At 37.6% G+C, this 20,456-nt stretch overlaps 7 protein-coding genes across 16 annotated transcripts; 2 read left to right on the top strand and 5 right to left on the bottom strand.

The window, feature by feature from the left end:
* Window positions 1-43: 43 nt before the first annotated feature.
* On the bottom strand, window positions 44-2,941 carry LOC124198688 (src substrate cortactin-like). Of its 2 annotated transcripts, none has more exons than XM_046594668.1 (11): window positions 2,821-2,941; window positions 2,600-2,756; window positions 2,414-2,533; window positions 2,242-2,352; window positions 2,060-2,180; window positions 1,854-1,964; window positions 1,683-1,793; window positions 1,435-1,618; window positions 1,298-1,368; window positions 691-1,236; window positions 44-631 (listed from the first exon to the last, which is right to left on the bottom strand). In XM_046594668.1, exons 2-11 carry the CDS (start codon window positions 2,743-2,745, stop codon window positions 551-553), a joined length of 1,602 nt encoding a protein of 533 aa, XP_046450624.1. In that variant the 5' UTR covers window positions 2,746-2,756; window positions 2,821-2,941; the 3' UTR covers window positions 44-550. The 2 variants fall into 2 exon arrangements, with proteins under 2 accessions (XP_046450624.1, XP_046450625.1); XM_046594669.1 differs by having other exon boundaries at window positions 2,848-2,915.
* A 147-nt stretch (window positions 2,942-3,088) lies between these two features.
* On the top strand, window positions 3,089-3,879 carry LOC124198686 (39S ribosomal protein L23, mitochondrial-like). The gene is made up of 4 exons (XM_046594664.1): window positions 3,089-3,192; window positions 3,272-3,477; window positions 3,546-3,616; window positions 3,685-3,879. Exons 1-4 carry the CDS (start codon window positions 3,179-3,181, stop codon window positions 3,838-3,840), a joined length of 447 nt encoding a protein of 148 aa, XP_046450620.1. The 5' UTR covers window positions 3,089-3,178; the 3' UTR covers window positions 3,841-3,879.
* Window positions 3,880-4,025: 146 nt separating this feature from the next.
* LOC124198682 (glutathione S-transferase Mu 1-like) lies at window positions 4,026-9,929 on the bottom strand. Of its 8 annotated transcripts, none has more exons than XM_046594655.1 (6): window positions 8,495-8,624; window positions 8,181-8,301; window positions 7,962-8,102; window positions 7,707-7,889; window positions 7,545-7,640; window positions 7,134-7,472 (listed from the first exon to the last, which is right to left on the bottom strand). In XM_046594655.1, exons 2-6 carry the CDS (start codon window positions 8,214-8,216, stop codon window positions 7,272-7,274), a joined length of 657 nt encoding a protein of 218 aa, XP_046450611.1. In that variant the 5' UTR covers window positions 8,217-8,301; window positions 8,495-8,624; the 3' UTR covers window positions 7,134-7,271. The 8 variants fall into 8 exon arrangements, with proteins under 8 accessions (XP_046450613.1, XP_046450612.1, XP_046450610.1 ...); XM_046594660.1 differs by having other exon boundaries at window positions 8,181-8,292; window positions 8,495-8,607; XM_046594657.1 differs by lacking the exons at window positions 7,134-7,472; window positions 7,545-7,640; window positions 7,707-7,889; ... (1 more) ...; window positions 8,181-8,301; window positions 8,495-8,624 and adding exons at window positions 4,026-4,370; window positions 4,460-4,555; window positions 4,631-4,813; window positions 4,889-5,029; window positions 9,715-9,837.
* On the bottom strand, window positions 5,629-6,979 carry LOC124198683 (glutathione S-transferase Mu 6-like). Its single transcript, XM_046594661.1, has 5 exons — window positions 6,678-6,979; window positions 6,458-6,598; window positions 6,208-6,390; window positions 6,038-6,133; window positions 5,629-5,963 (listed from the first exon to the last, which is right to left on the bottom strand). Exons 1-5 carry the CDS (start codon window positions 6,711-6,713, stop codon window positions 5,763-5,765), a joined length of 657 nt encoding a protein of 218 aa, XP_046450617.1. The 5' UTR covers window positions 6,714-6,979; the 3' UTR covers window positions 5,629-5,762.
* An 835-nt stretch (window positions 9,930-10,764) lies between the features above and the next one.
* Window positions 10,765-15,133, bottom strand: LOC124198684. 2 transcript variants are annotated; one of them, XM_046594663.1, is made up of 6 exons: window positions 14,471-15,133; window positions 12,019-14,398; window positions 11,766-11,952; window positions 11,360-11,520; window positions 11,079-11,230; window positions 10,765-11,008 (listed from the first exon to the last, which is right to left on the bottom strand). In XM_046594663.1, the coding sequence occupies exons 2-6, from the start codon at window positions 12,025-12,027 to the stop codon at window positions 10,987-10,989; spliced, it is 531 nt and encodes a 176-aa protein (XP_046450619.1). In that variant the 5' UTR covers window positions 12,028-14,398; window positions 14,471-15,133; the 3' UTR covers window positions 10,765-10,986. The 2 variants fall into 2 exon arrangements, with proteins under 2 accessions (XP_046450619.1, XP_046450618.1); XM_046594662.1 differs by lacking the exons at window positions 10,765-11,008; window positions 11,079-11,230; window positions 11,360-11,520; window positions 11,766-11,952 and having other exon boundaries at window positions 14,020-14,398.
* A 95-nt stretch (window positions 15,134-15,228) lies between these two features.
* On the top strand, window positions 15,229-16,556 carry LOC124198681 (transmembrane protein 41B-like). Its single transcript, XM_046594651.1, has 4 exons — window positions 15,229-15,703; window positions 15,765-15,963; window positions 16,030-16,168; window positions 16,236-16,556. Exons 1-4 carry the CDS (start codon window positions 15,396-15,398, stop codon window positions 16,403-16,405), a joined length of 816 nt encoding a protein of 271 aa, XP_046450607.1. The 5' UTR covers window positions 15,229-15,395; the 3' UTR covers window positions 16,406-16,556.
* Window positions 16,506-18,705, bottom strand: LOC124198680. The gene is made up of 7 exons (XM_046594650.1): window positions 18,305-18,705; window positions 17,537-18,233; window positions 17,313-17,479; window positions 17,088-17,254; window positions 16,888-17,026; window positions 16,690-16,819; window positions 16,506-16,619 (listed from the first exon to the last, which is right to left on the bottom strand). The coding sequence occupies exons 1-7, from the start codon at window positions 18,692-18,694 to the stop codon at window positions 16,525-16,527; spliced, it is 1,785 nt and encodes a 594-aa protein (XP_046450606.1). The 5' UTR covers window positions 18,695-18,705; the 3' UTR covers window positions 16,506-16,524.
* Between the last annotated feature and the right edge of the window lie 1,751 nt (window positions 18,706-20,456).

The raw sequence follows: 20,456 nt of genomic DNA, 5'->3' as shown, positions 1-20,456 counted from the left end.
AATGTACCTGTAACAGTAAAAAGCGTTTTTAGTAACATTTGAATCATTATCAACACACAGATATGTATTTGGACCACCACGTCATCACAGAGGCTTTTGTTTGCAGTCGGTGAGTATGGACATGAAAACTCTTCCAATGAATCAACAGGCTGCATAAGATAGATTGGTCGGTTGGATCTCGGCACAATAATCATAACAAAGCATTGTGATTTGAGTCGGCAAACAACATCTAATTATTGGTTCTTAATTAAATGCAGATAAGGGATAACTTGCAATTCTCTTTCCACAATAATAGGCAAGAACGATGTTTTTCCGTCACACATTTTCATCAAATCAACTAATCTGTAATAAGTAATGTTTTTCTTCACCGCGTTGTGAATACTGACTGGACAACAATACACGAATATAACGCCACGCGTAAAAAGAACCGCCATATGGTTGGCTTACGAGATAAGGAAAATTCTTGGAAAGAATGCTTAACAATTGGGAATAAAAAAGAACCTTGGATTGTTGGATAAAACCTGGAAGACGAAAAAAACTGGATAGGGTTTCACTGTTGCAGTTGGACGTAATTAGCGGGAAATAATCCTATCTGTCCTCTACACTCCCCTCGCCACCAACCTTCATCGATCTGCACAGCAAAAGAGTTGGTTAGAAACTAAACACATTTTATAAATTAATAAACATTACCATTTCGATGTTGACAATGACTTCATCCGGGTCAAAGGAGAGCTCGTCTTCTGCAGCAGCTTGGTAATCGTAGAGGGCGACTGCAATAAGACCGGATCCAGTTTCTTCCGCAACTGTTTCTAAATTCGAATTCTCTTGGACGTAGCCTATCTCTTCTTCGTCTTTCCAGGCGTCATCCTGCTCATCCACTTGCTCCCTCCACGCTCCATCATCCACTTCTTCGACAGCTTCGGCCAGATCATCGTTCCATCGTTCAAGGGATTGCGCGATATGTTGTTGAGTTTGTGCCGGAACAGGTGGAACGACAGTCGGTGGAGGTGAAGGCGACCTAGCAGGTTCTGGAACTGGAGAAATCACAGGACTTTCTCGGATGACTGGCTCTGGTATAACAGGCGACTTGGCTGGGAGGAATTGGTTTTGTCGGACAGGTTTTTCTGTTTGGGGGATTTGTTTAATGGGTGGCTCTGTTTGAGGCGTCGACTGTGTTTCGAATTTGTGTGCTATCTTAGCCATTGGGCGGGGATTCTTCGGTGGAGGAGGAACAACCTAAAGAAATGAAAAATGATGTAATACATTTGTTTGTAATAAGAAACTATCAAACGTTTACCATGGCTGCTTTCTTGTTTTCTTCAGCAAAATTTTCAAAACGGGATTTCAGCAAAGACGCTTTACCTTTCTCTATGGAACCAAATGAGTTTAATAAATTCAAACCAAGAAAAACTTAACGGAAATTTTTATTGTTACCCGCAATAACTGGCTTATCCTTCTCGTAAGTAGTACCAACATGACCTTGTTCTTCATCAAAACCGACGGCCGCTGCATCTTGTCTATCTGTTTGAACACCAAATTTTCCTCCGAAACCTTTTGAACCATCTACTTGGCTCTCATGTTTCTCTACTTTTTCTTGGTAATCATAACCAACAGCACTCTGTCACAAAAGATAAATTAAGAAATTAGTTGGATTACAATAACATTGCATTGGTAGGTTATACTTTATCGACTCGATCAGCCTGGACACCAAATTTACCACCAAAACCTTTATTTCCATCCACCTGACTTTCATGTTTCTCCACTTTTTCTTGATAATCCCAGCCAACTGCACTCTAAAAATTGCACTTCAATAGAAAAAATTCCTTTGTTCAAACAGTTATAGAATTTGTTACTTTGTCGATGCGGTCGGTTTGTACGCCGAATTTCCCACCAAAACCTTTGGAACCATCTGTTTGACTTTCATGCTTTACCAACTTCTCCTGATAATCCCAACCAACAGCACTCTATTTAACCGATCCAAATAAAACGTGAGAAAATAGTGGGCATAACTGTAAAGTAACTGAAATAAAACAATAATGCGCATATTTTAATGAAATACCTTATCAACTCGATCAGTTTGAACTCCAAACTTGCCGCCAAACCCTTTGGCAGCATCTGTTTGACTGCCATGTTTTTCAACCTTGGCTACATAGTCATGCCCCACTGCAGACTTATCCATCCTTAATAAACAATAATAGTAAGAAATTGGAAAGATGTACAAAAAATGAATCCTGTTCTTACCTGTCCTTTTGAATGCCATATTTCCCACCAAAACCAGTGGTGTAATCTTTTTGAGAAGCATGTTTTTCAACTTTTTCGATATGTTCATGCCCGACTGCACTTTTATCCATACTGAAGAAACAAAAACAAAAGTTGATGAAATTCACATTTTAGTTTTCTAAGAAAAACATACCGATCTCCTTGTACACCAAATTTTCCACCATATCCATAAGATGCTTGAGGTCCTGCAGCCATTACCTTTTTCTTGAGCTCCAGATCTTCTTTAGTCGTTTGCTCTCGTAGAGCATTCATACTGTAAACATTGACAGAAACCGTTAACGTAAATACACAATGTCTTGAAGAAAACATTTATGCTCACTCAATAGCACCCGCAGTTCTTCCCCCACCCCATCGTTGTTCTTCTTCTGTTACGTTGTTAATATAATTGGGATCGGTATCCCATTCATCGTCATCTTGGTTGACAACAGGAGCCTTGATGCTGGAACCAACTGCTGATTTCCACATGTTATTACAATCTAGAGAGAAAAATAAATTTTAATTTAAAATTATTTGTGATAATTAATGATCTCTCTGACGTACAAATTCTTTAATAAATAGATATAATACTAATTTAAACCGGCTAAAAGTTGAGTCACACGCCCTTTCTATTTGATAAGAAGTTAAACAATCCGGATAGTTTATCTTGCAACAATGCCATTCGGAAATGAATTTTAAAAACTTATTTTTATTTCGTCATAAAATCTACTAATAATAATTAAAAAAAAAATTTAAATTGTTTCTATGAGTATAAAAGTGTAAATATCATTAATGAAAAGTTTGAAATATGATTTGGCGCAGCATAAAGATTCAAGCATGCACCATGCAGTCAATGCAGACGAAAACAGTAAACAAGAAATCATCAAACTGATTGTGTTGAGGCTTCAAACATCCTGAGAAAATGTCGACGAGAATGTAAGTCAAGAATTTCAAAGCTTAATTGGGTTCACTCAAAATTTATAATTAGTTACGATTAAAAAATCTAAAAATGTAGATATCCAGCTTTCAAAAGCGGTAGTCCTAAATTACGGGTGTTCCTACCTGACTTTTGGATGAAGCTTGTCAAACCGAGCCACAATTTGCTACCTAATCAAGTTCAGTTTGTTGTCTCATCACAAATGACCAAGCTTGATGTTAAACAATATCTTGAAAAAATTTACAACCTCCCTGTTGTTCATGTCAGCACCTACAACCAAATGGGTACGACAACATTATTGAGGTTAAAATAAGTGATGTTTTACTAACACTTAGAATAATTTTCTTTAAAGGGAAAACAAAAACTTTACCCAACACTTATGTCACTAAGGAAAATGATGAAAAAATAGCCTTTGTAACTCTGGTAATTTGAAAACTTATCTTGTTTAATGTTTCTTCAACTGTAACCATTTTGTTTTGTTTGTTTTTTAGCACAAAGACCACAAATTTGTCTTCCCAGAAATTCATGGCAGTACTGACATTTATGATGAGCAAACTAATACTATGAAACAGACAAAAGAATTGTATGCCCAGAAAACAAGCATTAATATTTCTAAACAAGGAGTGCCTACATGGTTTAGTCATTGAATTTGTAAAAAATTTGTTAGAATACAGTAATAACATATGGTTTATTTATTATTTTATTTCATTTGTATAAGATAAAAAGAAACTCCGGGTAGGCCTATGGCACGGTATTTGGTGGGGGGGGGGGGACTTATTGAAAATATTTTGCTTCGGAAAAAAAAGTGGCAGAAAGCAGAAAAGGGATTCCATAATTTTTCATTAACGTTGTATTGTATTACCCATTAACCCGAAATATTGAATAACTTTTAATAGTCTACATTTTTTCTCGTAACGCCAAACAAATAAGAACCAGATTAAATTTACAGATATGATAGTGGTTACCACCATTTAGCTTATTTTCCGCCCCAATGAGCCATAGGTCCATTGAAAGGATTCTTGATGCATTTATCCGAACTCAGATAAGCTGCAACTTTCTCTAGCCCTCCGATTCTCGCGTGAAATTCTTTCAGATTTGGGAATTCATCAATTGACCCAGGAATCATTTGAGAGTTCTGGTCCAATAACTCATAGACTACAAAGTCAATGTAGGTAATCTTCAAGAGAATCCCATGAGAGAAGGAAAAAAAACAGTGTTAAGTACATTGATCACTAAAGGTTTAAAAATAAAGTTTCACCATATTACATTCTGTCCTGCAAAATATGGATGACTTCCCAGAAAAGTGGAAACTTCCTTCAACTTCACTGGAACATTCTTCACATAATCTGGTTTCATCTTTTCCTACAATGATAACAATAAAAAGAAGAAACAATCATCATATCATGCCTAAATATTGAAAATGTTAAAATTACTTACAAAATCATCATGATAGCACAGTGTGGACCACTTTGTGCGCATATCTTCAGCTTCTGCCTCCATCAAGTCCACTCTGATTTGCTCTTCCTCAGTCTTGGCTGCCATGTTATGCTTGCGTCCCAAATACTTCAGAATGGCAAAAGTTTGTGAAAGCTTGACATCTCCATCAATGTAGTAAGGGCACTAATAAAGATATATGGCATTAAATATAATCTCCAATCATTATCTTAATTACATAGCATGTTCAAAGTTACTTACATTCGGAAAATCAAGACCAAGGTTAAACTTGTCGTTCAACCACTCGGTACCGTCATAATCGGGAGCCGGTCCAAAATTATAACGCTTGTCCTCATATTCAACCCCGGCATGGGCCAAAAGAAGTCGAATGGGTTGCATGAACTAATTTACAACAAAATTGTCAAACACCATTTGAAAAACAATCAATAGTCAATACATAATAAGAACAGCACATAAATGCTATTTCATATTCACTCACCCCACGAATATTCCAATAACCAGTTTTGACAGCCATGGTAATTACAGGTAGAGTTGCTGATGTGTGCCTGTGTTGCAGAAGTTCTTTCCCTCGGGAGTGGAACCACTCGAATGACGCAGTTTGACAGTTTGCATGCCACCAGGTTGCGTTTTGATATGTGGGATGGGATGGCAAGAAGAAGGGGCGTGTTTTATGTGATCGGATAATGAGGCGATTAATGCGTTCTTGCAACGTGTGGACGAAATGTTAAGTCTTGAGTATTTAAGTTTTCAACGTTCTCACTCTATAATAGCTATGACCGTATTATTCATAAGTATATATCCTGCAGAAACACGCTCGTCATCCTGTAGTGCCTACCCTGCTCTAGTAAAAATACATGGCTGTAACGCTTCGTTTTACGCGTATCGCGCTAACTAATAAAAAAAAGGCATAATTAATGCAAAGGAAAAATTTAGATTTAACCAAAAACAACAGATTTTTATTTATAAACAATAATTAAGAATAACTTTTTTAACAATGTATATTGTTCATTAACAAGGAATGTTACATAACTTTGTAATACAAATTTATCTGGTGAAGTTTAACAAAAGCAAATTCAAAGATGAATAGTGAAATGTCCCAATAGATTTTGCTTAATTATTTTCCACCCCACAGAGCGCTAGGTCCAAAGAAAGGATACTTGATGAATTTATCCGAACTAAGATAAGCCGCGACTTTCTCTAGCCCTGCGATTCTCGCCTGAAATTCTTTCAGATTAGGAAATTCATCAAGTAACTCAGGAATCAATTGAGAGTTCTGGTCCAACAACTCATAGATTACAAAGTCAATGTAGGTAACCTTTGAAAAAATTTAATGATTAAAAAAAAAATAAACTTCTTAAGCATTGGGTACTAGAGAATATTTCACCATACATTCTGTCCTGCAAAATATGGATGACTTCCCAAAAAGGTGGAAACTTCTTTCAACTTCACTACAACATTTTTTATGTAATCTGGTTTCTTCTTCTCCTACAATAATAATAAGACAAGTAAGAAACATTAAAGTCAAACATATAATATTGAAATGTTAAAATTATACTTACAAAATCAGCATCATAGCACAGTGTGCCCCACTTTGTACGCATATCAATGGCTTCTGCTTCTATCAAGTCCACTCTGATTTGCTCTTCCTCGGTCCTGGCTGCCATGTTATGCTTGCGGCCCAAATACTTCAGAATGGCAAAAGTTTGTGAAAGCTTGACATCTCCATCAATGTAATAAGGACACTAAAGACACAAATGTCATCTTTAATAATCTTCATGTTCATTAAATAGCATATTTAAAGATACTTACATTCGGGAAATCCAGACCAAGGTTAAACTTGTCGTTCAACCATTCATTCCTCTCATAATCGGGAGCCGGTCCAATACTATAACGCTTGTCCTCATACTCAACCCCGGCATGGGCCAAAAGAAGGCGAATGGGTTGCATGAACTAATTATTCACACACACAAAAACACAGTTTGTAAAACGATTTATACAAGAACAGTTGAATGATTTTGAATTGGCTTACCCCACGAATATTCCAATAACCAGTTTTAACAGTCATGGTAAAGTCAGGTAGTGTTGTTGTGTTGCAGAAGCTCTTCTCTCTAGGGTCGAATCACTCGAATGACGCAGTAAACTTGCGCTTAAGTATTTAAAGATTTCGAGTTGAGGGATGGGAAGGGGCATATATGTGAACGGATGAAGTGGTTGATGCATTTTTCCAACGTGTGGAGGAATTGTATGATTTTTATTCAAATTTCTTGGATATTTAAGTTTTCAACGTTCTAATACCTAAAACCGCGATATTCACAATTGTTTCCTGCATGACAAACGCGCAAATCACCCTGCGGCCAGCGCAAGTCAAATTGGATCTAAGCATGCAACGCTCTGTCTGGCTCCGTTTAAAAAGTAACGCGCGACAAAAAAAAAATTCAAAAAGGGCTGAAAAATTGTCTTTTGTTATAAGAAATAATAATTAACATTTCTCATTAACGTTGTATTACTCAACAAGGAATGTTGAACAAGTTTTGTTATACTTTATCTAGTAAATCCTAACAAAAAAAAAACAAGATAAAGTTAACAGATGATAGTGGTTATACACCATAGATAAAAATGTGGCTTATTTTCCACCCCACTGAGCGCTAGGTCCATTAAAAGGATACTTGATGAATTTATCCGAACTAAGATAAGCTGCAACTTTCTCTAGCCCTCCGATTCTCGCGTGAAATTCTTTCAGATTTGGGAATTCATCAAGCAACCCAGGAATCAATTGAGAGTTCTGGTCCAATAACTCATACATTACAAAATCAATGTAGGTAATCTTTAAAAAAATTCAATAAATTAAATTTTTTTCATTGGCTGCTTATTGTCTAAAAAGAAAATTTCACCATACATTCTGTCCTGCAAAATATGGATGACTTCCCAGAAAGGTGGAAACTTCCTTCAACTTCACTGCAACATTTTTAATGTAATCTGGTTTCATCTTCTCCTACAATAAAAAGAAGAAACATTAAAGTCATACATAAAATATTGCAATGTTTCAAATTGTACTTACAAAATCGGCATTATAGCACAGTGTGGACCACCTTATTCGCATATCGATGGCTTCTGCCTCTATCAAGTCCACTCTAATTTGCTCCTCCTCAGTCTTGGCTACCAAGTTATGCTTGCGGCCCAAATATTTCAGAATGGCAAAAGTTTGTGAAAGCTTCACATCTCCATCAATGTAGTAAGGGCACTAAAGAAACATGGAATTAAAATTCATCTTTAATCATCATCTTTATTACATAGCATGTTTAAAGATACGTACATTTGGAAAATCCAGACCTAGGTTAAACTTGTCGTTCAACCACTCACTCCTGTCATAATCGGGAGCCGGTCCAATACTATAACGCTTGTCCTCATACTCAACCCCAGCATAGGCCAAAAGAAGTCGAATGGGTTGCATGTACTAATTATTCACACCGAAATTTTTTAATATAGTTTGGAAAACGATTTATATAGGAACAGTTCAATGTTATTGACTTACCCCACGAAGATTCCAATAACCAGTTTTGACAGGCATGGTAAAGTCAGGTAGAGTTGTAGTGTTGCAGAAGTTCTTCTCTCGTGAGTCGAATCACTCAAATGACGCAGTAAACCTGTTTGCGCTTAGATATTTACAGATGACGAGTTGAGGGATGGGAAGGGGCATATACATATTGTATGTGAACGGATAAGACGATAGATGAGTATTTCCAACGTTTGAACAAAATGTAAATGAATCGATCGGAATCGATCTTATCCGGAATTCTTACAAATTCAAGTTTTCAATGTTAAAATACCTAAAACCGTATCCCGTACCTGTATAACAAACTCATCAGCCAGCGGCTCGTTGAAGTCAAACTAGACGACTGAGAGCTTGCAATACTCTTGTCTGTCTCCGTTTATCGCGCGAACCAAAAGGACAGAAAAGGCTATAAAAATAACAACCTTTTTTTAAAAAATAAGTAATTAAAAATAACATTCTTGGTTAATGTTGTATTGCCCATTAACAAGGAATGTTGAATAACTTTTGTTATACTTTATCTAGTAAAGGACTAACAAAAAAACAAGATTAAATTCACAGATGATAATGGTTGCACCACAGATAAAACTTTTGCTTATTTTCCACCCCACTGAGCCATAGGTCCATTGAAAGGATATTTGATGCATTTATCCGAACTAAGATAAGCCGCGACTTTCTCTAGCCCTCCGATTCTCGCGTGAAATTCTTTCAGATTGGGGAATTCATCAAGTAGCCCAGGAATCAATTGAGAGTTCTGGTCCAACAACTCATAGATGACAAAGTCAATGTAGGTAATCTTTAAAACAATCCAAAAGTTTAAAATGTTACAATGGCAACTATGGTTTAAAAAGAAAATTTCACCATACATTCTGTCCTGCAAAATATGGATGACTTCCCAGAAAGGTGGAAACTTCCTTCAACTTCACTGGAGCATTTTTAATGTAATCTGGTTTCATCTTCTCCTACAATAAAAGAATAAGAAGGAACATTTAGTCATACATATGATATTTGAAATGTTAAAATTACTTACAAAATCAGCATTGTAACACAGTGTAGACCACTTTGTACGCATGTCAATGGCTTCTGCCTCCATCAAGTCCACTCTAATTTGCTCCTCCTCAGTCTTGGCTGCCAAGTTATGTTTGCGGCCCAAATATTTCAGAATGGCAAAAGTTTGTGAAATCTTGACATCTCCATCAACATAATAAGGGCACTAACGATACATGGCATTAAATGTCATCATCAGCACTCACCATGTTCATTATTACATAGTGTAGTAAAGTTACTTACATTCGGGAAATCCAGACCAAGGTTAAACTTGTCGTTCAACCACTCACTCCTGTCATAGTCGGGAGCCGGTCCAACATTATAACGCTTGTCCTCATACTCAACACCGGCATAGGCCAAAAGTAGTCGAATGGGTTGCATGTACTGAAAATTTTCACCAAAAGTGTTGCATGTGTTATACACAGTTTGGAAAAAGCAAGAATAGTTGATTGTTCTTTTCTTAACTTACCCCACGAATATTCCAATAACCAGTTTTGACAGCCATTGTAAATCAGGTAGAGTTGCTGAGTTGCAGAAGTTCTTCTCTCAGGTGTCGAATCACTCGAATGACGCAGACAACTTGGTTGCGTCTAGGTATTTATAGGTTTAGGGTTTAGGGATGGGAAGGGGCGTATAGATGAGAACAACTGTTGCATTTGCCAACGTAAGTTTAACGAAATATTCTGAATGATTCTTACATAATTATATTTTGTATGACAAACGCGCAAGTCATCATTTATTGTTTGTTGCTATGGTTCAATCAACAGTTACGGTACTAAATTGTGATTTTTAGAGATAGGTTATCCAAGTGTTTATTATTGAGATTGCTATCATAAATAAACAAAAACATTCTAGATTGTTCCATTCACTCCTGTTATCATATTATCTCGAATCTCAGAGTTGTATTGAACCAAATTTTTTAAAATTTGTATTGGTTTCATAATCAAGTAAATTTTCCTTAGCTTTGTGCAGACACATTCTAGCGCCATCAGTCTTCGCGGGAGAATTTGATTTTATTTGAATGTCGTTATTTTTTTTTTGTTTATTCAAGGCCTGAACATTGACCAAGGCTTAAGTTACATGTTTCTGTTATATCCTACTAGTTATTAATATGGCCTACACACTAATGATTCTAATAAATCATGTTTTTTAAGATTGTAATCACATCCGGTTCCTGCCAATGTCGATGACGCGACGATACGGCTCATTGCAATAAAGGTTTCTGACAAGGTTGTTTAAAAAAATGCTGGTTCCTCTTATTCTCGTATCATGCGACATAAAAATTAGTCTGTGTTTCTAATTTGATTACTGCAATCCGTGATAACCTCAAGGTTGGATATCCATATAATGACAACCGTGATTATTTGATTACCCCACACGTAAATGTGTGTGGTTTTTCGTAAAAAACTTTCGTTTTCAATCAATTCAAAGGTAGAAAATGACACCGCGCCCCAAAAGAATGGAACTTGATTCTCTCTTTTTGACTTATTATTAAAAAAGAAAATACGAGCACCAGCTGTTTTGTTTTATAAACATTTATTTGAGTGGGCACAACGATATATACTTTCTTACAGCTTGGACAATACATTTCGCAAGCCTACATACATGTTTTAATTTGTTCAATCAAATTTCGATTGTGTACCAATCACTGAATATATTCTATCAAAGTATATAACTAAAAGATATAAAGAGAAAATACCACTGTGTACCATTTTTTTTTAAAATCCGACCTGCAGGGTGTTTAGTTATTCACTCGTTGTCGTCTATTTAAACAAAGCAAAGGTATTATTATGAGAAAGAATGATGAAGTTCTTCTAATTATATAGTACATACCTCCTAGAAATGTCGGAGAAGGGAAAGTCTGGCCGGATGCTGCGAAAGAGCATTGGGCGATCGCGACGTCTTTCGGCGTATCCAGTGACCATGTGGGCGTGATCGAATGTGTTGAAGAACAGTGGAGAGTCGATGGCACGCGCCGCAGCCTCCTGGTAATTGAACCATATGCGTCAACAAACATTCCCATAAGATTTCATTTTAATGTCGGTTGAGCAGTACTTTTCCTCGTCTGGTAAGAAGAAAGTTAAAAACTAACGACTGGAAAGTGTGGACCATACCTCTGTGCCAACAAATGGATCACGGGCCTGTGCAACACGTAGCACTTCTCGGGAATCTTGACGCGACGGACGAGTTGCAGCTTCGAAATCTTCGGCATCAGTAGTAGGAAAAAAATCTTTTGTATTATCGTCAGCCAGGAAACCGAATTTCTTGTTGGAACCTTGATGATAATCAAATTTGGAATCAGTTAGCGGAAATCTAAAAACATTTTCCAATGATACAAAAAAAATATAAGATCGTGCTGGCCGATTGTGCGAAACACAAACAGCCGCAAGACACCTTCCTACGACCTTGACGGCAGAGGTGGAATCACCTGAGCGTGGCTTCCGCCTTTTTTTGTTTGGACACGCAAGGTTATACATAATATTTTGTGAAAAACACTCACGCTATTCCCTAAATACGTACCAATTTTCCCGAACGGATTTTTGAAAATCGAGTCGATTTTGTCTAGCGAAGATTCCAATTCTTTGATGGCATTACCGGGGGTTAATTTGTTATGATTATCACTTCTAAATTGCGCTGGATGCCGCTTTTCGACGCGAGGAGTGGGGGCGCCAAAAGCGCATCCGAAGATCACCAACAATGCGATCGTCTAACCAAATCAAATAGAATCAATGATCAATACATCCAATAAATATTGAAATGAATGACTAGTTACCTTAAACATGATCTCTGCGCGAGTGTGGTGATTGAACGTGAGAGACGGAAGAGCAGCGAGCGACTACTGATGGTGTCGGAGCCGAAACACGATGACTTTAGTGCTCTCCTCGGACACGGGCTACAGGAGAACAGCGTGCAACGCAGAGGCGTGGTTTCAATTGCAATAATACTGCGGGACTGGATAAAAGGTAAACGCCTCGAGCGAGTTGAGACCTACAGTCCGTGCAACTAAGAGACCGCTATAACAGTGCTGTTTCCAGATTTTTGATAGTATGCTCGACGCTAATTGTTAGCAGAATAGAGGAGGAACTAGAGCAATAAGTTTAGCGCCCAGCTTCGGCATTAAAGTAGCAGTAGAAAGTGACAGCCAGCCGGTGTGTCACTTAGTCCCAGCGTAATTAACAAGCAATTTCTACGCTGCCAATGGCACTTTGAAACCTGCTGGGCATAAAGACGCTTGAGCTATACATACATCGCCAGATTGAACAATTTCCAGCCGTGATAAATCTTACAAAGGAAGGAACGGAGAACAATTCAGACAAAATTCCGACAAATTTAATTGTTAAATTTTCCCTTCTATTGAGGAAACGCGCGATGTCAGTAACCGACTTTCTATTAATAAAGCGTGACAATTTTTGGGGAAGAGGGAAAATAATCGCAGTTGACAGTTAAGTGTGAAAGATTCCTGAGCGCTTTTACCAATTTGATACAATAGACCCACCTTCAAATTGAAAGGTAAAAAGTGAGCGTACTAATGCTTAAAGACCACAATCTCGACTCGGCAATCGAGAACCAAATCGCTTCTAAACACTCTAGAGAATACGAAACGAAAAAAGAAAAGTGAAAGGTGGTAGTTTTCAACACTAATTTTCTCACTAGCCAAGTCAAAGAACCATCATGCGTGTCAAGCCTCTCCCACATAGCGGCTCATTAACACTGGCAGCAAATTTGATTATAAGATCAACGAAGAATATAATCGATAAATTGCAAAAGAAAGGAATTTTACATATAATAAAGTGCAATGAGCGAATCCAACAGTACACGATGTGGCCAAAGAGGGGGAAACTTTAACCGCGCTACATTATATAAGCTTTCTATTGAAGAAAAACGGCAAAAAAAAACAGAACCCGCTAACTTGCGAGACTCTGTGAAGCAATACGAGAAAACAGGCCACCACCACCGAGTTACCAAAATGTATCGCAACACTCGCAGTTATTTGCTGGTCATTGCTGGGATAACTGTAACAGCTGCTGCAAACGATCGGGAAAGAATATCAAGCGACAAAATCTAGGACTCGGTTCAGGTTAGGTTAGGTTCAGTTGCGACATCCCTTTATCGAAACTTACAAATGATCACGTCCGCTTGCCACAGACATGACCCCCCATGGATCACTGATGCTGTGACACGCTGTGGTGTAATCAGCATCATATATTGACCCCAATATTCTAAAATTTACTATCGACATGTATACATCGATAACGGTGGATTTAAACTAACCGTGCCACTGTCAGAGTCGCAATTTCGCAATTCTAAAAACTGGAAGAAACTTCATTATCTTTTAAAGGGAAAATTTCACTCAAGCGATCAATCGATGGAAAATGATTATGCAATAAATCTTTAGGTAGAACTTTCATGGTTTCGAATGACTTTCAATTGCGGTTCAACCTCTCTATTTGCATTGGCACTTTTACCTATCGCTATAAACGAAATAGGATGGAGTAACCTTGGATGCCATTTTCCTAAAAATGAAATGAGTTACGGTTGATGGCAGATAAACAATGACAGAGATAACATGTTTATCTCTGTCATTATTTATTATTAACGACAGATAGCAATAAAATGTCCTTCTGCAACATAAGAATCAAGACCAGGAAACACCTTGCAAATGAATTATTGGTAATGATTTCACTTGGCTAGAATCGACATTTTTGTGATATCTGATTTTACTCTTCCATCTTAAGCTTTAACGTTGGAAAACTTAACATGAAGAACACTGTGCATCAATTCATCTGGTTATATTGGCTGAATCCCATCACAGGAAGGCACTGCTGTACATTTGCCAACAATGGTCATATAGACAATGGTCAAAACATGGATAATTTGGATGATTTAGTCGACAATACCAGTAAAGTTAGGGAACGTAAACGTTGGTGACTAATGATCGTCCGAAACGCTGCGCCAGCATCTCGTCCATGTCCAAAACAGGTTTATCATTTTCATCCTGCTCCTCTTGGCCCAGTAGACTTTCATGAAGAGGATCTTTAAGTCCATGTTGTTGCTTTTGATTTCTTCTGCACCTTTTTAAGGACTGCATTAGGATGTACGAAATACAGCCAAAAACAACTAAAGATAAGATGACCACCAGGGCAGGTGAATATCTGTTAATATAAGAAAGACCAATCATAAAAGTGGAACATGTAAAAACAAATACAAAAATATATGTAAATTACTCTATTCCTCCCAGCAGATGTTCAAACACCGTATTTTGCTCTACAATGACTATGGTGTTGTTTTTCTTAGTCAGTGTGACACTGCTGCTGCTATGAACAACAGATTCAATGTGCTCGGCTAAATCTGTCAGAGGCCTGCATAATGTGTCACGATCAAATTCACATTTAGCCACAGTCAAATGATCTTCAGGGCAGGGTGAGCAGGGGAGACAGCGCCCAGTTTGTGGATCTTTGAAAGCCACCCATTGTTCACAGAAATCTGACAATGATCCTTCCACTTTCACTAGTTGTGAAGATGTGGTTGTTGCAATAACTGGTACACCAAATAAGATGGAAGAAATAAGAATATAAAGAAACTGAAGGTATAATCCACTAATAGAGCACAAGGGGTACAATATTGACATGTTGTCAATCATTCATCGGTAGACAAGTCGTGATAACAACAATTTTTCTAATTGGACTTCTAGCAAATACACACAAGGATAAGAAGGTAGGTAAGGAGGTCAAATTAGTATTCCTTGAACGCCACCTGGTGGCGATAACAAATTTGAATCGACATTTAATCTTTCACAAAGAAATTAAGCAATTATATGCTTTACGAAGTATAAGATTTAATATTTATTGAAAAATAATGTATGTGTATGTATGTAACTTAATTTGGAATCAACAAAAAACAAAAAATGTCAAGGGATTGGAAATATCAGAAATCAATAGATAGGCCGCTTGGCCTTTAGCATCGAATCAGCTTCTGGTTGCTGGCTAGCAGAAGACGCCCCAATTTAAATCATGACGTGTGAACAGTGAAGAGTTAAAAAATATAGTTTGCTCTGATTTAATTTTGAATTGTAAAATAAAATAGTTTTTCTATAATCTTCCCAATTGAAAAGTAGTCATTATCATCATCTTTTCTTAATTAAAAAAAGAAATGAAAAACGGATCTGCAAAAACTAAGAATGCTAAAAAAGCGGCGAAAGAAGCTAACAAGAAATCCAGTGATGCTGGTGGTATCAGCACGCGAAATGCAATCGGAATTCTAGTCATTATATTCATTTTTTCGATTCTATCGCTTATTTGTGTATACAGTTGTTTTCCTGAAGTAGAAGAATCAGAAAAGCAATACATGAAGTTGCCCAGAGATATTGAGGATGCAAAACATCTTGGTGTAGTTCTGTCTCGTTTCAAGGACAAATACTTTGTGGAAGTTCTTGGTGGAGTCTTTATCACCTACATTTTGTAAGATTCAATTTTAAAATTATGCATTGTGTCTCTCTTTAAATCCATCGTCTCTTTCCAGTTTGCAGACATTCGCTATTCCTGGATCAATTTTCTTGTCCATTTTGTCTGGATATTTGTTTCCCTTTTATTTAGCTTTGACTCTAGTCTGTTTCTGCTCTGCCACTGGTGCAACCTTGTGTTACCTACTCTCTTACTTGGTGGGAACAAAGCTTGTTAACCGATTTGCCAAAGAGAGAGCCCAAGCATGGGCCAAGAAGGTGAACACTGCCTCACCACATTTATATGCTATCTGACTAAAGCAATTTTTTAATCATCAACATCAGGTCAATGAACACAGGAACAACCTTCTCAACTACATTATCTTTCTACGAATTACACCTTTCTTGCCAAATTGGTTTATCAATATAACTTCTCCGGTAATCGGTGTCCCCATGGGTCCGTTCTTTTTCGGAACATTTCTCGGTAATTTGCATATCTTTTGTCGAGGAAACTATTGAACATTTAATGAATTTTCTATTTTCCAATCAAGGTGTCGCACCTCCATCCTTTGTTGCAATTCAAGCTGGAACGACGCTGAATCAATTGACTTCCTCTAGCGACACGGTGTCCCTCAATTCCATTTTGATTCTTGCGGCTTTCGCCGTCATCTCTATGCTACCGGTGGTATTCAAACAACGACTTCAAAAGAAGTTTAGCTGAAACATTGCCATCGCAATGTTCCTCGTACCATACTAAGACGTAATTTTAAGTTTTGTCAACAAGCTTCTGTTTCTTGACAGAGGATTCCATTTCCGAACAATGTGGCTCTGAATTGTGTATTAATAAAATGAACCGACATATGTTATACTAATTTCATCCTCATAGCGATTTGCCGAAGTAGAAATCGGATTCCAAAACTGCCAGTTGTAGTACACTATAAAATAAAAATGTAAAACATTTTAGTTGTAATAAAAACAGCCATGGTCACAATTTAAAAGCCTTACAAATATCTCCGGCATTTAACGTAACTTCCATCTGAGGGCAGACAGCTGCACAGGACACGATAGGAATCAAACGAATAATCCTGGAACCGCTACTTTGCGCGAGCCAAACGTTCGCAAATTCTGTTCTGGGCTTCAAATTAAACGACAAAACATATTGTAGTTTATATTAGAAAGAAAATGATTGTTTTGTTTGTGTACCATCTTATTAGAATTGTGCGATTGCACTCCTTCGATGAATAAGTGCTTATGAAGCGCTACTTCGGTATCCAAAGGAATAAATGGCGGTCGATTATACAATCGACGAAAGAGTCGAGCAGAACCAACACGATTGATTTTCCTATTTTGTAAAGAATGCTCAAAACAATAAAAATCAAATCGAATTTAAATAAATCAAGTACCAGTATGCTCGAAAGTCCTTCTGTAAGAGGTTCGATGGCTGTTCTAAAAAGTTGCTTAAATTTGAGAATTGATTCGACTTGAAACCGCCGATTCCCTGCAGAAGTTGTTTACCGTTCCTTGCATAGATTTGCTTAATATCTTCCAGCGTTACTTTGACGCCAGCGCCCTATTACGAAAGCGTCAATATGTTGCCATTGCGCACCACGAATACTAAGAAATTATACCTTCATCAAGATGGGTATGCCAGAATTATAATAACCAGATTTGAATTCGTCGACCAACATATTTCTCTGTTCGACGGCAGTTACTTGACTGCAAGGCCAACAGTCAGCAGAACTCTTCCCGTAGCCGTACCACGGGTTAGAGATTAAGCAAGTTTCTTCGTGTAGGTCTAAATAGAATGAAAGGATAAGAAAGTTCAAAATTCTAAAATGTTACAATGATTTACCAGTTAGAAATGGGTAGGATTTAATCAATGGCAGTGTTGCAAAGCGAAGCAGCCTCATGGAGGGATAAATATAGTCTTGAACATTTTTGAGAAACCACTTTTGTAATGGCTTGTGGAAGAGAGAAGTAGTATAAATTGCAATCAGTATGACGAAGAAATAGAACAAAAACTTTAATGCTGACAGGGAGATTTGGAGTGCTGTTCCAGACAGCAGCAAAATGGAGTCAGCCAGGTGATTACTCTCCTGACTGACTCCCTTCACGTTTTTTTGGTCCTCTTCAGTTTGTGGATTTTGGGGATCTGTTAGCTGAACGGAGAGAACCATTGGTTCTTCGTCATGTGAAGGACTATTGCTATCCTCCAGCCAATCTTCATCTTCATCTTGAAGCATTGCCATCAACTGGTCAGAGCTGACAGAAACAGTGTTGGTGGCAGGCTCTGCAGATGCCTGTGGTTCATGTACACCATTCATCGCAGAAGGGTGACCATTGACTTCAAGGGCATGGCCATTTGGCACTTGGCTGGCCTGACTCCTCTGCTTCACATCATTCATGACCTGTCTAAACATATCTGTAAAATTGGAACTGAGATCGGCGAAGGCTGAATCGGTAGCCGTGTCCCAAATATCAGCTACTTCACTCTTGTACCAATCGAGAATGTCGTTCTCAGACACGTCTTCATCGTCGGAATCCATCATCTGTGACGCAAAAAATGTTGACAATTGACAATCTAAACAGAGTTTTCCGTTTGGAATTTAAGACAACTTACACGATTCTTCGTGGACGACCATCGACAACTATTCGAACATTTCAAACAACAAAGAAGGCAAACATGCCTTTGTGCAATCAGCAATGTATTTGACTTGGAGCGGCGTTGGCTAGAGACGTCTGTCAAAACTGTCAGATCAGCAGCGACACGACGGTTATTCGACACACTATTTCTATTCGGCGGGAAATCAAATCCTCTCCAACAAAACAATGTACACCATCTAGACGGCGAGTCTGGAAACACACTTTTACAACGAACAAACTGGATAATCAGTGCAGCGATCAAAAGTCTTTTTTTTTTAAAAAAAAGCCTGCCTTCCTTCAGCTGGCGATGATTTGAAATTCTCTTCACAATTTTCAAACTCGAGCACGTACTGACAGTACGTACCATTGTGCGTCGACCTCTCATGATATAAATTCAAGTAGCACTCTCTCGCCAGATTATGCGTCCTTTTACCAAATGCATAGAACATGCAGTCGACGAACAGAGTCTCAATTTTGTTTTTCGAACAACTTATGCTATGGCGTTTCCTTTCCAACTATGACGTTTTTCAAATAGTCGACCCTGTTTTGATTAGACATTCTGTGATAAGAATGAATTGAGAATCGATTCAATTTAGGCATCAAGTTCTTACGAAAAAGTAAAGGGATCAAAATTGTAGTCTGATTTTGTTAATTTTAAGGTCGGTGTGTATTTCGGGTTTCTTTTTTTCCTTTTTCTTTTGATCGTAATAATAATACTTAATGAATTAACGGTACGGGTGTAAACAAGGATAAAGATGGGGGTCAGGGATTATCAACACAAGGGAATGGGCAGAACAGTATGAGAAAGGGAAACAAGATTTTTCTTTTAAACAAAAAAAAAAGGTTTTTTTTTTTTTAAATAAAAGCCATATTGCGGGTCAATTGATGACATTTTCGACAACCATGGACGTTACACAAGGCTTCCCTCCTTTCCCCCACCCTTTTTTATGCTTTTACACAAATTGATTAAAATTAGCTTTTTTTTTTAACTTCTTCCATAGAAACCACGGGCCCAAAAAACGAGAGGAATTAAACCGAAAATTAGGAAAAACAAACAATCGAAAAATGGAAAATGTTGAGATTTTGGGAGACCTCTACTTATTTTTGGTGGAAGATCTAAACGGGACCCGACGAAAAATGGCCATAAAGGAAAAATGATAAAAAGATATCGATCGATAGGGAGAAAGAAAGAAGATGCTGAAACATGTCGGGAACGTGAGGGTCTAGAAGAAGAAGAAGAAGAAGAAGGAAGAACCCAAAATAAAAGAGAGAAAGTTCCCGATTGAGTCGATGATCGATCCGTACACACTTGTCACACACGGGAAGATGATGTGGGGTGGGGGGGGAGAGAGATGATGAACACGATTATTGCAACGCAGTAAATTTAGTTTAGTTTTGTTTTCTCTGGGAAATGAAACGGGGAAAGCTATTAGAATTTTTGTGTGTTTCGCGGGACATGAAATTGCTGATTGCGAAATGAATATGAAGGATCCATCTCTCGCCAATGTCTTGCCTAAATCAACGGTGTGAATGTGTGAGATGAGTTGGGAGACTTTGGTTTTTCATTCTCTAAATATTTGCTTAAGTTATTCGAGATTTCTAAAGGAGGAAAGTTCTAATTTCTTTTTTCTTGAATTGTCGACTGGAATGTCTCGGGCTCTAATATTGATTTTAATTATACAAGGAGATGCAGTCGTTTGCCACCAGTTGGATCAGTATGCGGTTGTAAGTCGTTGGATTCAAAAGGCAAAAACAAATGGAAGAAGAATTCCGACCCAACGAATTATTTGTCCCTATTTAAAGAATTGTAAGCTAGAAAAGAGAGAGAAAAATGAAATTAAAAATCTGTCTCATAGAATGTGGTGGGAGGGTTGGATGAACTTGATTGAACTTATTTATTGTTTGTGTGTGTAAATACTTATTTGATTACTTCTCCTGAACGTGTTTTACGCAAACAAACGAATGTGTTCTGGCTCTGAATTGGTTTTTTGTTTAGATTTTCTCCTGTTGGTTGGGATCGATCCATTGGAGCGACGAGAGAATATGTTTGAGGGTACCCCAGCTACACCAGCAAGTAAATCGATTGAGAGAGAAGAGAAGGATTTTTAAAAAAGAGAAAAATGAAATGA

Source organism: Daphnia pulex, chromosome 7 (genome assembly GCF_021134715.1).
Source record: "Daphnia pulex isolate KAP4 chromosome 7, ASM2113471v1".
Lineage (NCBI taxonomy): Eukaryota > Metazoa > Arthropoda > Branchiopoda > Diplostraca > Daphniidae > Daphnia > Daphnia pulex.
The sequence above is the reverse complement of the archived record's forward strand: the minus strand, read 5'-3'. Positions and strand labels throughout refer to the sequence as shown.

Coding starts and splice junctions, on each gene's coding strand:
- LOC124198682 (XM_046594652.1), bottom strand. CDS start 9,750: ATGGCTGTCAAAACTGGTTATTGGAATATTCGTGGG. Junction 9,161..9,228: donor TGTGTTACAATGCTGATTTT/GTAAGTAATTTT, acceptor CTTTTATTGTAG/GAGAAGATGAAACCAGATTA. Junction 8,995..9,064: donor CATATTTTGCAGGACAGAAT/GTATGGTGAAAT, acceptor ATTGTTTTAAAG/ATTACCTACATTGACTTTGT.
- LOC124198680 (XM_046594650.1), bottom strand. CDS start 18,694: ATGGTACGTACTGTCAGTACGTGCTCGAGTTTGAAAATTGTGAAGAGA. Junction 17,255..17,312: donor GCATACCCATCTTGATGAAG/GTATAATTTCTT, acceptor CTTTCGTAATAG/GGCGCTGGCGTCAAAGTAAC. Junction 16,620..16,689: donor GTTAAATGCCGGAGATATTT/GTAAGGCTTTTA, acceptor TTTATTTTATAG/TGTACTACAACTGGCAGTTT.
- LOC124198684 (XM_046594662.1), bottom strand. CDS start 14,886: ATGATTGACAACATGTCAATATTGTACCCCTTGTGCTCTATTAGTGGA. Junction 14,399..14,470: donor CATCTGCTGGGAGGAATAGA/GTAATTTACATA, acceptor TTATATTAACAG/ATATTCACCTGCCCTGGTGG.
- LOC124198688 (XM_046594668.1), bottom strand. CDS start 2,745: ATGTGGAAATCAGCAGTTGGTTCCAGCATCAAGGCTCCTGTTGTCAAC. Junction 1,369..1,434: donor GGATAAGCCAGTTATTGCGG/GTAACAATAAAA, acceptor TTGGTTCCATAG/AGAAAGGTAAAGCGTCTTTG. Junction 1,237..1,297: donor AAAACAAGAAAGCAGCCATG/GTAAACGTTTGA, acceptor TCATTTCTTTAG/GTTGTTCCTCCTCCACCGAA.
- LOC124198686 (XM_046594664.1), top strand. Junction 3,478..3,545: donor CAGCACCTACAACCAAATGG/GTACGACAACAT, acceptor TTTTCTTTAAAG/GGAAAACAAAAACTTTACCC. Junction 3,617..3,684: donor AAATAGCCTTTGTAACTCTG/GTAATTTGAAAA, acceptor TTTGTTTTTTAG/CACAAAGACCACAAATTTGT.
- LOC124198683 (XM_046594661.1), bottom strand. CDS start 6,713: ATGACTGTTAAAACTGGTTATTGGAATATTCGTGGG. Junction 6,599..6,677: donor GTTATTGGAATATTCGTGGG/GTAAGCCAATTC, acceptor GTGAATAATTAG/TTCATGCAACCCATTCGCCT. Junction 5,964..6,037: donor CATATTTTGCAGGACAGAAT/GTATGGTGAAAT, acceptor ATTTTTTCAAAG/GTTACCTACATTGACTTTGT.
- LOC124198681 (XM_046594651.1), top strand. CDS start 15,396: ATGAAAAACGGATCTGCAAAAACTAAGAATGCTAAAAAAGCGGCGAAA. Junction 15,704..15,764: donor GTCTTTATCACCTACATTTT/GTAAGATTCAAT, acceptor GTCTCTTTCCAG/TTTGCAGACATTCGCTATTC. Junction 16,169..16,235: donor CTTTTTCGGAACATTTCTCG/GTAATTTGCATA, acceptor TTTCCAATCAAG/GTGTCGCACCTCCATCCTTT.